Source organism: Apodemus sylvaticus, chromosome 6 (assembly GCF_947179515.1).
Source record: "Apodemus sylvaticus chromosome 6, mApoSyl1.1, whole genome shotgun sequence".
In the NCBI taxonomy this organism is placed as follows: domain Eukaryota; kingdom Metazoa; phylum Chordata; class Mammalia; order Rodentia; family Muridae; genus Apodemus; species Apodemus sylvaticus.
The window spans coordinates 63,840,781-63,856,823 of NC_067477.1; the positions used below are offsets into that span (position 1 = coordinate 63,840,781).

The 16,043-nt window shown below is 39.5% G+C and overlaps 1 protein-coding gene across 1 annotated transcript in view; it reads left to right on the forward strand.

The window, feature by feature from the left end:
• The window catches only part of Sec23a (SEC23 homolog A, COPII coat complex component), a 51,268-nt gene extending 36,186 nt beyond the window's left edge, over window positions 1–15,082 (forward strand). Inside the window, 6 exon segments of the mRNA XM_052185806.1 lie at window positions 289–450; window positions 2,982–3,068; window positions 6,586–6,741; window positions 8,795–8,860; window positions 13,714–13,774; window positions 13,777–15,082. Coding sequence (XP_052041766.1) covers window positions 289–450; window positions 2,982–3,068; window positions 6,586–6,741; window positions 8,795–8,860; window positions 13,714–13,774; window positions 13,777–13,895 — 651 coding nt within the window. The 3' untranslated portion in view covers window positions 13,896–15,082.
• Window positions 15,083–16,043: the final 961 nt, after the last annotated feature.

The window sequence follows — 16,043 nt, forward strand, 5'->3', positions numbered from 1 at the left end:
TATATGCAAATGCCTACAGAGGTCAGAGCTTCTGATAACCTGAAATTACTTTACAGGGAGAAGTGAACCAAGCAGTGTGGGTTCTGGTAACTGAATAAGTTACCATAAGTAACTGCTAAGCCCTCCCTCCAGTACTACTTTAGTATATTCTTAACAGAACTTGTGTTTTCATGTTGCTGATGTGTTATAACAATGTAAGCAAATGCTTTGTTGTTAGTGAACTGCTATTGCCATGGTAACACCAGTAAGAGTTATTTTTTTTTTAATCTCACCTGCTTTATCTTGTAGTTTATGTTTCATTTAAGAAGATCACCTTTCTTGCAAGTTTTTAACAATAGTCCTGATGAGAGTTCCTACTATCGGCACCATTTCATGCGTCAGGACCTGACCCAGTCTCTAATCATGATTCAGCCCATTCTGTATGCCTATTCCTTCAGTGGCCCACCAGAGGTAAGGGAAGGAGTGGCTGATCATTGCTGTGATGTGTGGCATTAAGACAGTAACGACAATTGCTGATTTGAAATGAAGTTGGAGTCTGTTAAATCATTATCTCAAGATGCTCATGTATAGGTGTTTATGAGTGTTGATGCACTAGGTAGGGAGTATCAGTAAGTAATACAAAGGTATTAAAATGATACAAAATGCTATAAAAGATACTCCTGGGTGATTGTGCTTAGTGTTTGGTTGATAAAGCTACCTAGGGTTTGTGATTACCCTTTGCCTTCCTTTAATAAGACTTGGAAATGACCCCAATTCTGGAAGAGATGGCTAATTTCAGAGTTTAATGTCTGACAGGACACTCTGTCAAAATTAAGTCTCTTTACATATCTCATTTTCCTTTGTTTCTTTGAGAATATAAGATATGATTGATAAAGCCACCCTCTGGGCTGTTTTGGAAAAGTGTTCAACACACTTTTATCTGTTATCAAATAAATAGCTTTCCTTCTGATAGGGGCTGTGTTTGGAAATAGTCTTTAGGAAAGGACTGTATAAATGGGTGTTTATGATATCTATTGATTGGTTTTACCTCAGGTCTTACAAAATTGTAGGTAAAATGATTCCTTGTTACTTTTTTTTTTTTTCTGTTTGAGACAAGGTTTTTCTGTGTAGTCCTGTCTGTCCTGGAACTCACTAGGTAGATCAGGCTGGACTCAAACTCAGACAGATCCTTTTTTTCCCCCAAAAAGTAATTTGTTGGACTTGTAGTTCCTTAGATCAGGAAAATAAATTTTATAATAACTTTGTTATTTCAGAGTAACATATATGAGTTGTAGATACCTAAGAATTGTAAAATAGTTCAGAAGAGAACTGAAGTCTTTCTTCTTGAGCTCCTGACCTTGGCTGATCCAAGGCGTCCTGTGACTGCATCTGCCTAATGCCTGGCCTTTGGACATGTCTCGTTCTCTTCCGGTTCCTGTCCCCTCCCCCAATCTGGGCCATTCTCACTAACATAGTAACTTTAATAGCACTCATCTTTAAAAGCAAATCATTAAGAACTCACTGCTCCTTTATTTTCTCTAGTTACTGCTTAATTTCTCTGCTTCCTGACACAGTTAAACTCAAAGTTATTTGTTGTCCATACTTAAACATTTTTTTACTTGAATTTTTTTTGTGCCTGCATTTATTTCTGTGTACATGTACAGGCTTGGTGTCTGAGGAGGTTAGAAGAGGTGTTGGGCGCCCTGGAACTAGAGTTATGGAGTCACCATGTGGTTGCTGTGACATCTCTTCAGTCCCCATACTTTAAGAAGTAGTTATTTTTATGTATGTGTATGTATGTGGGTGGCCATGGAGGACAGAAGAGGCTGCTGTGTGCCCTGTAGCCAGAATTACCTGAAGTTGTGAGCTGCTTGATGTGGGTTCTGGGATCTGAACTCAGAACATTTGGAAGAGTAAGTACAGTTGACCACTGTGTTCTCTCTCCAACCCTGTTGTCTGTACTTTTGAGTTCCCAACTTATTTGAAGCAACATTTTCCCCTGACATAATATAATATAATATAATATAATATAATATAATATAATATAATATAATATAATATAATATAATATAATGTAGCATATGTAATGTAATAATAGCATCCCCCACGGTGGACCTCTGACAGACTCCCAGCAGCGTTCCTGGAGGAGCGCTTTCCTTCTCTACCCTGGTCGGGCATTCTGCTTCCTGCTCCTCCTCCCCAGTTTTCTTGCTGCCCACAAAGAGCTCGTTAGTCTGTTAGTCTCGTTTTCCCCTTTTAGACTTCTAAGTCTTTATAAAAAGATTAAGATGTTAGCATTTTTTGTTTTAAACAGGCTCTTACTCTTTAGTCCAGGCTGACCTGGAATTCAGTGATCCTCCTGCCTCAGCCTTCCAAGTGATGCGATTACAGGCATAAGCCTCTCCACTCAGTCTTTTTATTTTCCTTATCGTCAGTTTCTCTGAATGATTCAGTCTAACCCCATAGCTTTGGCGGCCATCTTTGCACATGTGTTACTCAAACTACGATCAGTTCACGGTGCTCCAGTTGATAATGCAGCCTGCATTTCTTATATCCCAGGCCTTTTATTTCTCTCTCTCTCAGTTTTCTGTCAGCAGGCTCAGAGGCCATCTTTGATTTCTTAAATCTTTAAAAAAAGTTTGTTTGTTTGTTTTTTGATACAATCTGTATATAGCCTTGACTGGCCTGGAACTTGCTCTGTATACCAGGCTGCCTCTACCTCTCAAGTATGGAGATTAAAGTTATGTAACATAATGCCTGGCATATTGACTTTTTAAAATTATTTCGGTATTAGATCCTTAGAAAATTAAAATACATTGAGAATTTACAATGTTTGGAAGTGTTTGGTAAATTTAAAATTTAAGAGAGAAGGTGAAGGGAAAGCAGGAGCTACAGAAGCCCGCTTTATCAGACAGGCTGTGATGTCTAGTACCTGTATGCAGACTTAAGACAAATGAAAAAGATTGGGATGGAAACCTCACCCCATCATTGCTTCATTTCAGCCGGTTCTTCTAGACAGCAGCAGCATTCTTGCAGATCGCATTCTTCTCATGGACACATTTTTCCAGATTTTGATTTATCATGGTGAGGTAAGATGATTTATGTATGTTAAATGTTTTTACTCTGAGGAAAAATTTTTCTCTGTCTAATATGTAGTCATATTTAGGCAATGATAATCTTTGGTTTATGTTTTTATAAAAATGATTTCTATAAATTTTTAATAAAAATATTTTAATAAAATATTTATAAAATACTCGACTATTTTGTCCAAGAATTAAAAATCCAAACATTTTGAGTACTAAAATGTTACAAATAACCATCTTATGTTTTCATGTTCAAAGTTATTAACTCTTTTTAATAAACTTGGCTTTGTGTATTTTATGTGTGGAGGGGAGTGTATGCCCAAGTGCAGAGGTCAAATGACACTTGTGGGAACCACTTCTTTCCTCCACTGGGTAAGACCCTGGGGTTAAACTAAGACATCAGGCTTGGAAGCTGTGGCCTTTACCCACTGAGCCATCTGCTGGCCCTACTGCTCAAAATCATTTGAAATGTATAGAATCTTTGAGACATAAGTATTTAAATGAGACATAAGTATTTAAACACAAAATGTAACTACATTTTGTGTTTAGACTTGGTTCCCATCTCCAAAGTATTTTAGTAAGAATTTATACATATTCATTACACATACACGTAAATACATGAAAGTGCCTGAAATCCATAGCGCTTGTACTCTCAAGGATTTAGGTAGAAACTACTCAACTGGTGCGCGCGCACACACACACACACACACACACAGTGTGATACACACACTGTATTTGTATTTACAGTGTGATTCTTGATGGTGTAGAATTTTAGGTGTCAATCATGCTGAGCCTTCTTGTGTTCATGTTGTTTTGCTCACACACTAGGGGGTTGATAGATTTGCACAAAGCATAGTACTATGAAAATATAGACAGGGACGTGTATCCATGTTCCTAAAAAACGCATTTAAGGCACACGCGGGAATGTAGAGCCTACTGGAATGCTGATGGTTGAAGCGCAGTGTGGGTAGCGGCTGAGCTCTCCTTTGGGTAGTTCTCAGAGGTCTCTTCCTGCTTGTGTTCACTCAGCCAGAACCTCGTGCACTCCGTGGGTGAAAACACCACTCTGGGCAGTTTGAAGGGCACATTCGTTTTTCTTGGATCTGTGCTTGAGCTTGTAGTGTAGTATATTGTGTCTTATATGGCCTTCTTTTTCTAGTTACCTTACCTGTAACTGTAGATTTCATTTATTGGTGAGGACGCCTGAGGGTTGAGACACTGATATAGTAGCCCAGCTACCATATACTCAGGATTCTTTTTCCTCAACCTTCTACGCTGGGATTACTGGTGTGAGCCACCACACCTGACTTGCTAGTATCCTCTTAAATAGCACTATCCAGTGCTTTCACAAGGATTTATATACTGGGCGTGGTGACGTATGTCTTTGACCCGGCACTTGGAAGGCAGATCTCTGTGAATTTGAGGCCAGTCTGATCTACACAGCAGGTTCCAGACCAGCCATGGCTATATGGTCAAATACTGACTCAGTTTTTTAAATTATTTTGTTGTTTTGTATTTTTTAAGATTTATTTTATTTTTTAAGAGAGAGAGAGAGAGAGAGAGTGTGTGTGTGTGTGTGTGTGTGTGTGTGTATGTATGTGTGTTTGCTTATGTGTATTACCTGTGAGTACAGGTGCTAATGAGGTCCAGAAGAACTAGAGTTATAGGCAGTTATGAACTGCCTTATGTGGGTGCTAGAAAATCAACTTGGACCCTTTGTGAAGTACTTTTAACCACTGAACCACTTCTCCAGTCACTGTTTTTTGTTTTTTGATTATTTTTAATTGATACCAGCTTCTAATGCATCTTATATTTTAAGAAGAATAATAGGGACAGGGTTTTTCCTAACTTTTTAAATTTAGTAGCAATTTTTGCTTTTACTTGTTAATGTGAGAAATCCAGCGTGCATTGGTCTTTAAAATTCAGAATATTAAGTTATACAGAATACACACTGACTGACTCATATAACTTTGATTCCAAACTGGCTTTAACATTCTACATTAATTAATATGCCTCTAGACTCACAGTTGCCCTTCTACAGTATGTTGTCTTTATAGCATTATCAGTATCATTAGTAAAATTTGTAGTCTCTGTCTTACCAGAATGTAACTCTAGCTGGGTATGGGGGTGCACACCTTTCATCCCACCATTCAAGAGGCAGAGGCAGGCAGATCTCTGTGAGTTTGAGGCCAGCCTGGTCTATACAGTGAGTTTCAGGACTATTTAGAGAGACTGTCAACAAAACAAACAAAAGAAAAAGAATGTAACTGCATTGGTGAAGACTTTTGAAAGTCACTAATTTCTCTAGGAAATCTGCAATAACACCCCTCACAGAAAGGAAGAAATGTTCTGGTTGGTGCTGATTGATGTGATGCATAGTGTTGTAATTTTTTCTGGTGTTTCTATTTCTTTTAAGTTTTCAAAACAGTATAGTTTTACTTTTTATTTCTTTGTATTCCTTTTGTTTTCAGTCTTTGAAACAGGGTCAACCTTTGTAGCCCTGGTTGGTCTGGGACACAGTAAGTTCGCCAGGCTGACCTCAAGCTTGAGTTGGTACTCGTGCCTTTGCCTGTTCAGTGCTAGGATTATAGGCATGCACCAGCACACCTGCCTGGTCTGCCTTTGCGTTCTTTAAGCTGTTTGTATATCAGACTCCTTCCTTCCTCCATTGATTGAGGCTTACTCATGGGGTCATTGGTTAAAGAATCCTCCACCTCTGCTTTCTTGGCTTATTACATCTAGTTTTCTTCTGTCTTTTAAATTGGAGACGTGTCTTAGGATTTCATTGCTATGAAAAGACACCATAACCAAGGCAACTCCTATAAAGGAAAACCTTTATTTGGGGCTGGCTTATAGGGTCAGAGGTTTAATCAGTTAACATGATGGGAAGCATGGCAGAGTGCAGGCAGACAATGGTGTTGGAGAAACCAAGAGTTCTATGCCTTGGTCTGAAGACAGCCTAGGAGACCACTGTATTTTATACAGAGCTTAAGCATATGCATTATCTTAAAACTCCACCTCCATGTGACACACTTCCTCTAACAAGGCCACACCTCCTCCAATAGGGCCATATATCCTAATAGTGCCACTCCCTGTGGGCTAAGCATTCAAACCACAAGAATATGCTTATTTTTGTATTTAGTAATATGTTCTTTTTAAAAAAATTATTTATTTATTATTATATGAGTACACTGTAGCTGTCTTCAGACACTCCAGAAGAGGGCATCAGATCTCATTATGGATGGTTGTGAGCCACCATGTGGTTGCTGGGATTTGAACTCAGGACCTCCAGAAGAGCAGTCAGAGCTCTTAACCACTGAGCCATCTCTCCAGCCCCCAAGAATACATTATTTTACTTATGTTTACTGAAATAAGTACTTATAATTTTTAAAGTTGAGGTCAGTGAGAGTATTTTCTTATTCTCTTGTTTTCTGAAGATAACTTTCTTTGAAGAAAAATCTACTCAAGAATTTTAGATCACCAAGAGATTTAAGATAATTCCTTTAATTGTTTTTAAAATTAGACTATAGCACAGTGGCGGAAGTCAGGATACCAGGACATGCCAGAATATGAAAATTTCCGGCACCTTCTGCAAGCCCCAGTAGATGATGCACAAGAGATTCTTCACTCCAGATTTCCAATGCCGAGATACATTGACACGGAGCACGGTGGCAGCCAGGTAAGGAACACCCACCCTGGGTTGTGTATGCAGGGCTGTAGCAGGTGATTCTCCTTGTGTTCTGATTGTAATGTGAGCCGTCTGCCACACAAGAGCAGTTTTCTCTAGTTCTGCTTTCATCATAGTTCTTGTAACCACTGTAATGCCATCCCGACATTGTGCCGGCTATGTGTTAGCAAAAACATAAGGGCAGCAGGGAAAACAGGTCAGTGTACTTTTCTTAAAGCCTATGAGGTTTTCTAATTTGTTTCAGTTTTGTAGAAAGTAACTTGTCGCCGGGCGGGTGGTGGTGTGCAGGCCTTTAATCCCAGCACTTGGGAGGCAGAGGCAGGTGGATTTCTGAGTTCGAGGCCAGCCTGGTCTACAGAGTGAGTTCCAGGACAGCCAGGGCTACACAGAGAAACCCTGTCTCGAAAAACCAAAAAAAAAAAAAAAAAAAAAAAAAAAAGAAAGTAAAAAAGCATTGTGGTATTAAAACGGACTTTATGGTTCTTAGAGCTCAGAGGAATCAGTAGATGTGTACATGCACACGTACACGTGGTCAGGTTAGTGCTGCTTAGCACACATTCAGGAAACTTTCTGATCAAAGCTGGGACAGTATTCCTATTGTGAGATGTTACACATTTTTCTAATTCCATAAGTAAAGCAGGAAAATAGTTTGTTTAGTGTTGTATTCCTAGTATCTAGCACTGTGATATATCAGCATCAATTTTATATATAGTGGCAATTATTAGTTTTACTGTGTTATAATAGGTTCTATCTATCAATCATGTATTGAGACTTTGCAAACATTTTCCATGCCTCCTTCATTTGAACCTATACCAATTCTATTATTATCTCTATTTTATATGTAATAGAATTAAGACATGTTATTTGTACTATCAAGGAAGCACATTAAATGGAGCCAGTTTTTTTTTTTTTAAGATTGATTTATTATATATAAGTACACTGTAGCTGTCTTCACACACACCAGAAGAGGGCATCAGATCTCTTTACGGATGGTTTGAGCCACCATGTGGTGGTTGGGATTTGAACTCAGGACCTCTGGAAGAACAGTCAGTGCTCTTAACCACTGAGGCATCTCTCCTGCCCAAGAAATAGTGTCTTATTACTTAGCTCAGGCTGACTTTGAACATTCCTTTTACCTCAGCCTCCTGGATACTGACATTACATTTGTAAGCCTGCCAACCCTAACTAGGGGTTAATAATTGAATCCCAGGCTTCTTACCCTAGGACTAGAGCTACTTAGGGAATAGAAAAAGAGTTTTGTATGATTCTAAATTTCAAAAAATTGGATTACTTTTGTTCTTCTAGAATGAATTAAGATTTTTGATGAATTCACTCATCAATATCTTAATGTATATTGTTATTTTCCTTATTTAATTATTCATTCATTTATTGATTGATTGATTGATTAGCTGTTGTAGAGGATGGATAAATATTGCCTGAGTTATCACTTGTGCATTAAAATCATTTTAACGAGGCTTTAGACTTCTTTTGTTTCATAGTTGGTAAAGCTGTATTTTCACACTCATTTTAAAATAAGTTTTAACAAATAAAAATTTGTAAACTTGTTTTTATTTCATGTGTTTGGATGCTTTGCCTGCATTTATGTCTGTACAACACGTGCATGCAGCACTGAAAGAAGCCAGGAGAGGGAATCAGGTGCCCTAGGTTAGAGAGAGTGGTTACAGATAGTTGTGAGTCACCATGTGGGTACTGGGAATCCAGCCAGCCCAGGTCCTCTGGAAGGGCAGTCAGGGCTCTTCACTGCTGAGCCATCTCTCTAGTCCTGTACGTGCAACTTTTATGTGCTGAGTTTGGGATTCAGTAGTTTATTATTTTATTAATGTTACAGATAGATAATGTTGAAAGAATATATTATTTGTATTGTGGTTGATGCATTTTAAAATTTAACTTTGTAAGTATTATATTTTAACAGAATTTACCAATATATTCAATTAAGTTGGTTTTAGAAGGTATATTGTCTGTAGCTTATCTTCCTAAGTCTGTTTCTGATCAATACTATTATTTATCTCTTTTTACTTTTAAGGCTCGTTTCCTCCTTTCGAAAGTCAACCCTTCACAGACTCATAATAACATGTATGCCTGGGGGCAGGTAAGTGTTCATAGCAGCCTTGGAAATAACTTCTTTCTTTGTTCTTAGTTATTTTAGTAAAAGCTAAATTTTCCCCTATATATTTAATGATAATTTCTGTGAGACAATATAAGGGAAGAGTAGAAAATGTAACTAGTATTTTGTGCTACCTTGGAGAGTAAGAGAATGATCCTGTCATGGAAAACCTCTTCAGATCCCAAGTTAGCACCAATCCCCTGGGGACAAGAACGATAAAATCTATACCACAGGCATCTGATACTTCCTGGTTTTCTTTCCACAGATCACCTTTCTAGTCTCTATTTCCAAGACTTAAAGCTGGTTCCTTTCCCGCCCCTTCCCGGCTCTGGCTGCTCACATCCTTTTTGTCCAGTTCACTTCCCATTCCCTCTCATCCATGCCATTGGCCAAAGCCAGGCGCTCTTAGCGCTGTCACAGACGGCACTGCGACTCCTTGCCTGGCAGTTATGATCCTTCTGCTTCATTCTTCTGAATGCTCAGAGTACAGTTGTGTGCCACCACACCGGACCCTGTGGTCTTTCTTGACGTGATTAAAAATCAATATTAATGTGGGTGTATACCATTATGCAGCGTGAATGTAGAAGTCAGAGGACAACTTGCCAGAGTTGATTCTTTCCTTCTAGTTGTGGTTCCCAGAAGTGGAATTCAGCACTGGGCAAATCCCTTTATCCACTGAGACATTTTGCCTGTCCTTCTTATAATGATACTATTTTCTATGCACTTTGATTTAATTGTTAAAATTTATATGAAGCATATATTATTAATTCCCGAATTAGAAGAGAAAATTGGGGTTAGAACTACATTTTGCTTATTTATTTTGCATGCAGGGCATGAATGTGTGTGGAGGTTAGAGGACAACTTGGGAGTTCATTCTTTCCTTTTACCGTTTAGATCCTAGGGACTGAACTCAGGCCATCAAGCTTACAGGCAGATGTTTTTGCCCAGTGAGCCTTCTTGCTGGCCCAGGGCCCTGTTTTTAACCCAGGCCACTCTAACTGCAGATTCAGAATTTATAGTTTAAGTTAATTTAATGATTCCAACTTGGGAATTAACTGGCTGAATATTTTGCTGAACATTAATGGAATCTGACTTCTTAATATTCTTATTGCTAGAAATCAAGAACCCAGTCATAGCTGTGCATAGGGATAGCATGGGGTACATATCCCTGTCTCAAAGCAAGCAAACAAATAACCAACCAACTTTTATGCCTCATGTACTATGAGGATGAAGTCCATTCTTAGCATTCAGATGTCAGCATTCAAGAAAATACCAACATCACATCACTGTGAAGGGATGCTCAGTTATTGTGAAGGGCTCCCAAGGAAGTGTCTAGAGGAAGTTCAGCCACATCCAGGTCTGACTCACAGATGTGGTAGGATGTGCTCTGGCTGATGCAGGTGGGAGAGGGCAAGGATCTGCTGCTGTTGGGAGTCTGGAGTGAGTGCAGCATGATGGGAGCACTGCATGATGGGAGCACCGCATGATGGGAGCACCGCATGATGGGAGCACCGCATGGGCTTCTGGCACAGGATGAGGTCTTCATTGCTCATCTTTCCATCAGCGTCCTTACTTGGAGTAGGGCCCTTACTGAAGCTGGAAACTTGATAGGTGAAAATATATCCACAGTTCCAGGGAGAACATGTGCTGCTTGTTCAGTATCTCAGTTCCAGAAATATGAGTTAATTCTTGAGGGGAATGATGGTAGCCTTGTTTCAAAGTCAGCTGCTTTGATCCAGCCAGTAACAAGGTAGAAGTAAGGATGTCACAAACATTTTGGATATCTAGGCTTCTGAAAAAGAAACTAATGAGTAATCAAAGTATAGAAACAAGGTTCTGGCTTGTAGGAAAAACTTGTGGGGAAAAAGATTTCTAATGATGACTTTTAATAATGGAGAAAACAACAAAAGAATACACACATAACCCACACACAAACACATGCACACTCACAAACTAGTATGTTCTCATTCAAACAAAACTCCAGTGATAAGTGTTATCCATGAATGGCCTGCAGAGGGCACCACTGTGCCACTGCTACACAGTGCTTTACATCCTTAGTGTCCTACAGCCTGAGCCTCGCTGCCTAATCCCGGGTGTGTTTTATTTGTTAAAGTTTATTTTATTTCTTATTATTGGGGTATGTGTGTGTAAGTATGCATGTGGTATATATGTATGCATGTGTGTCTGTGTGCACACATGCCACAATACATTTGTAGAGGTTAGAGGACAACCTTCAAGTTAGCTCCCTCCGTTCACCTTTATGTGGGTCCAGGGATTGAGCACACGGCTTCAGGCTTGCATGTCAAGCGCCTTCACCTGATGAGCCTCTGGATATGTTTTACTACTTTTGTTTCTTTTATTAATAATAGATTTCCCCCTTCACATAATCTCTCCTGATTGTGGTTTCCCTCCCTCTGCTCCTCCCAGTTCCTTCCTACCTCCCTTCTCAGCTAGATTCACTCCTTTTCTGTCTCTCATTAGAAAACAGGCTTCTAAGGGAACGTGATATGATATGATATGATATGATATGATATATGATAAAAGCTAACTCATCAAATTGCATGAAACAAACAAGGAAAAGAACCCAAGAGAAGGCACAAGAAACAGAGGCCCACTGGGTCACCACGACATGAGCTCTATCAAAGAGTGCAAACATTAGGACGGTTGCGAGCCACTGATGAAGAGCGTCTTGGTCTCTGGTGTCCTCCGCCCCCTCTGGCTCCTATGCTCTTTCTGCCTCCTGTCCTCGGGGATCACTGAGCTCTGAGGGGAGGGATTTGATGGAGACATGTTTAGGGATGTGAGCTCCGCGGCCTCTCACTGTCTCCGTGAGGTCTGCCCGTGGGTCTCTGTTTGTTCCCATGTGCTGCAGGAGGATGCCCCGCTGACGATGGCTGAGCAAGCACTGACCTGTGAGCACAGCAGTGTCCTTAGGGTCATCCTACTGCTGTGCTGCTGTTTTCAGAACGGTAGTGTTTGGTTCTGTCCTCTTCTTCTGGGGTATCCAGTCTCTGGCTCCTGGTGACTCAGTGTTGGGTATGGGTTCTGTCCATGTAGTGGGATGTAAGTCAACTCAGAGATTGCTTGCTTATGCCCACAAGTTCTGTGCCACCATTGCCCTGCATATCTTTGAGGCAGGACACCATTGTAGATAAAGGATTTGTGTGTTAGGTTGGTTGTTCACATTTTTCTTTTGGTATATTTTAAACAGAAAAAGGCTCACTTGAAAAATAGAGATCAACTCTCTGCTACTTTTTGATAGAATTGAATTGAGCATTAGTATTTTATACATTTGAAATAATATCTCTACTATGTGGAAATGAACAACATAGGAAGTACTGGGAGTGGATGTGTTAACAATTAGTAATTTTTAAGGTTAGAACACACAGTGATATTTATTTATGGTATCTTCAAAATTTCCACTTAGTTTAATTTTTTAAATTTAATTTAATTTATATACTTATTTTTTTTAAGACAGGGTCTTCCTGTGTAGCTCTGATGTCTTAGGACCCTCTCTGTAGACCAGGCTGTCCTAGAACTCACAGGGACCGACCTACCTTTGTCTCCTGAGTGCAAGAACTAAAGATGTGTGATAGTATCCTTGGCAGGATTTTGTTTTTATTATGTGCATAGGTGTGTGTCTATGTGTATCTGTGCAGTGCTTGTGAAGGCCAGAGGTGGACAGATTCCTGGGGCTGAAGTCACAGGCAATTGTGTGCCACCTGATAAGGGTCCTTCCTTAGTGTCTAACTCTGGCCCTCTGAAAGACTTGCAGGCTCCCAGAGCGGTTGGCCCATCCCTCCAGCCTCCTCACACATTATTCTAATTTGCTGCCCTGTCCCTCTGCCTTTTCAGTCTCCCCTGTCCCATTTCCTTTTCTTGCCCTAAGTGCCCACTTTTTGCTTTGATGTCAAATGTATCCCATTACATTACCTCCTCTCCCACTAAAATTACTTCTTCCTTTCTCACAGTCTCCATCTTAGTCTATCTTACACATATTTTCATTTATGTGTGAACCCATGAAGATGTATGCACATCTTCATTGAAAATGGAAATGCATTCATATGCACCATCAAGTCTAGGCATGCGTATGAAAGGAAGCGGGTTTGGTTCTTTTGACTGTGGCTTACTTTTCTCAATAGTGATTTCAAGTTCCATCCATTTTTCTACAAATGTGATGATTTCTTTGCATCTGGATAATGTTCCAGTGCTCACGTGTACCACATTTTCTATATCTGTTCATCTGTTCATCTTGTTGGTTGCATAGTCTAGCTGTTGTGGATGGTTTAGCAATGATGCGAGTGTGCACACATCCCTGTGCAGGCCTCAGATCCTTCAGGAGGGGACAGCTGGGTCATACGGCAGCTCTGGTTTTCCTTTGCTCTTTGGATGAATTCCTAACATTTTTTTTTTTGGTTCACACATAAATGAAAACATTAAGCAGTGTTTTTGAAGCTTCTGTAATGATTTCCATGGTGCCTGGCCAAGTTTCTTCCAGCAGTTCTGAAGGCCCCTCTTTCCCTGTATCCTCACCAGGTCAGACCATCCTGAGAGCCCAACCATCTACTCTGTCACTGGTGGTCTTTCTGGTAACTCGCTCCAGACTGAGATAGTTCATTTACTAGCAGTAATTTAATGATTTGGGAGCAGTCCCTATCCAACAAAGACAGTTCTGTTACTTAGGTAATTCTAGGGATTTAGGTGAGTTTCGCTATCAGGAACCAGGGTCCTTATGGTAGCCAGTACTCTGTTAAAATGATTTCTTTGTCTGTTTTGAGACTTGCATGGACATCTCCAATACCACGAGTGCTCTAATTACAAACCCTCTTTTCCTCCAGGAGTCCGGAGCGCCTATTCTCACAGATGACGTTAGCTTGCAAGTGTTCATGGATCATTTGAAGAAACTTGCAGTGTCGAGTGCTGCGTGACATGCCACATGTGTCAGATGCTCAAGAATTACTACTTCAGTGGCTTTTGCTTTTTTCATTTCTCTGTGGAAGCAACAGAGATCTCTCTCTAAAGCTGTTTTGTGTCAGTGTGGTGTGAGGTGACATATGGAAAATGTTGATGATTGTAGATTAAGCTGAAACATAATGAGAGCAATGCGAACAAGTTTGTTTTGCCTGATACAGTATTATAACTGATTTGGTAACATTGAAGTTTTTATGATGTAATTATGTTTAATGAGTTAGAATAGTTTGCTTTGTTTTACAGACACCACTTATTTGTACACTGCAAACAGATCTAGAGTGGCACTGGGTCTCCTCCCTGACCTTTTAGGGATTATTTAATAAGAGCCAGAATGGAACAAATCAATAGTGATGATATTTGGATAGTTTGCTATTTTTGTGAAGTAATTTTCTTTCTTTTTTTTCCCTTTTAGCATACATTGTGTATGCTATTCTGTATTTTGTTAAATTGGATTTATTTTATGGTTTATTTTGGATTATTTGACTTTATAGTAGCAATTTTTATAAAGGTAATTTAATGTTTTTGGTTATTTTCAAAAATTATTTAGAGTTAAAAAATTTGAGTGAGGTAATAATCCCAGAGCAGACATTAAATGTGAAATTCCCACAGAGAGCCTGACTCACATGACCAACTAGAGTAATTTTTTTAAAGGAAGGGAGCTAGAAAAACCAAGCATGCTGTCAGGCTGATTAAGGGATCCTTTGCTGTAAGAGACTGTGTGGCCGCGAAGCACGTGCTGTGTTTGTTAGATCATTTACTGTCCCTTCCCAGACAACTCCCATTGTGTTCTTCAGTTTTTTAACACTATTTTAGGAGTTTTACTTCACTCCTTGTTTCTGTTTCCTTGTGAATTTATTAATTTGTGGTTCTTACTGAGACAGTATTAATATAATGTTTAATTATGTCATGTGGAGATAGTTCTGTTTGATTTATTGATTAGTATCATTCACTTTTACCTTTTAAAGTTTACTTGTAGCAAATGTTTACATTGCTGAAGCAGATGCATCTGACGATGAAATGCATGTGTCAAGTGCTGCACATGTAAGGGGTGCTCTGGTGGGCAGGCGGGCGGGTGCAGCAGTGGGACTGACTGCACCGGCATGAACACAATCAGACAACGGCAAAGCAGAGACTTCAGCTGTTATACGACTATCTAAATAAATTGCTTTGTTCTGTTTTATTTGAATTGAACTGTGCTAGCCCCAAATGCCAATAAAATATACCTTTCTCTGTTTTCTTAGTTATTTTAAAATCCCAGATTTTAAAAGCCTGGGAAACTTAATATAAAATTAGAGTGAATTTCTTTCTTTCTTTTTTTTTTTTTTTTTTGAACAGGGCTTCACTATGTTTTTCCAGCTGTCCTGATGCTCATTGTTAGACCAGGGCTGCCTCAGACTCACAGGGATCTGCACACTTCTGCCTCTCTAGTGGTGGGATTAAAGGCATGCACCACCACTGGGCATTTTTTGATTGGTACACAGTTGTACAAATTGTGAATACAGTGTGATAATTCAGTACCTATGTATAGTGATGATCAAATTCCCTTAATTAACATTTTCATTTCTTCTAAACAACATTTCTTTGTGTTGGAAACCTTCAGACTTTTCTCTCTTAATTCTTATAAAAATATGCAATAAATTGTTGTAAACTGCCATCAGTCAACTGTGCTAAAGAACACTGGAACTTTGTTCAGTTATACTTTGGTACCTGTTATATAACTACCAAAGAACTCTATCCTTTCTTCCTAGTTTCCAATGATCACTATACTACTTTTGTATGAAAGCAAGTTGTGTGTGTTGTTACATATATGTGAATTCTATGTACCCACCTGTAGGGATTTGAGGACAACCTTTGAAATTTCAAGTCAGTTTTCACCTTGTACCCCAGGGCACAGTCTCTTTAGTTTCTGCCATGATGCTACCCCAGGGTGGCTGGCCTTTTGAGCCAGATGATTCTCCTGTCTTCCTCCACCATGCATCTCTCTGGAGGAATGCTGGGATTGTAGATGTGTGTTTACTGCATCCAGCTTCTTTTACATGGGTTATGGGATTGAGTGCACATTGTTGGCTTTTGTATTAAGTGCTTTTATCCACGGAGACATCTCGATGACCAAGAACACTGTATCTGAAATACAAATTGGGCCGTGCCATTTCTCTTTGCCCTTACAACAAAGACCAGACAGTTCAGCCTTATGTAA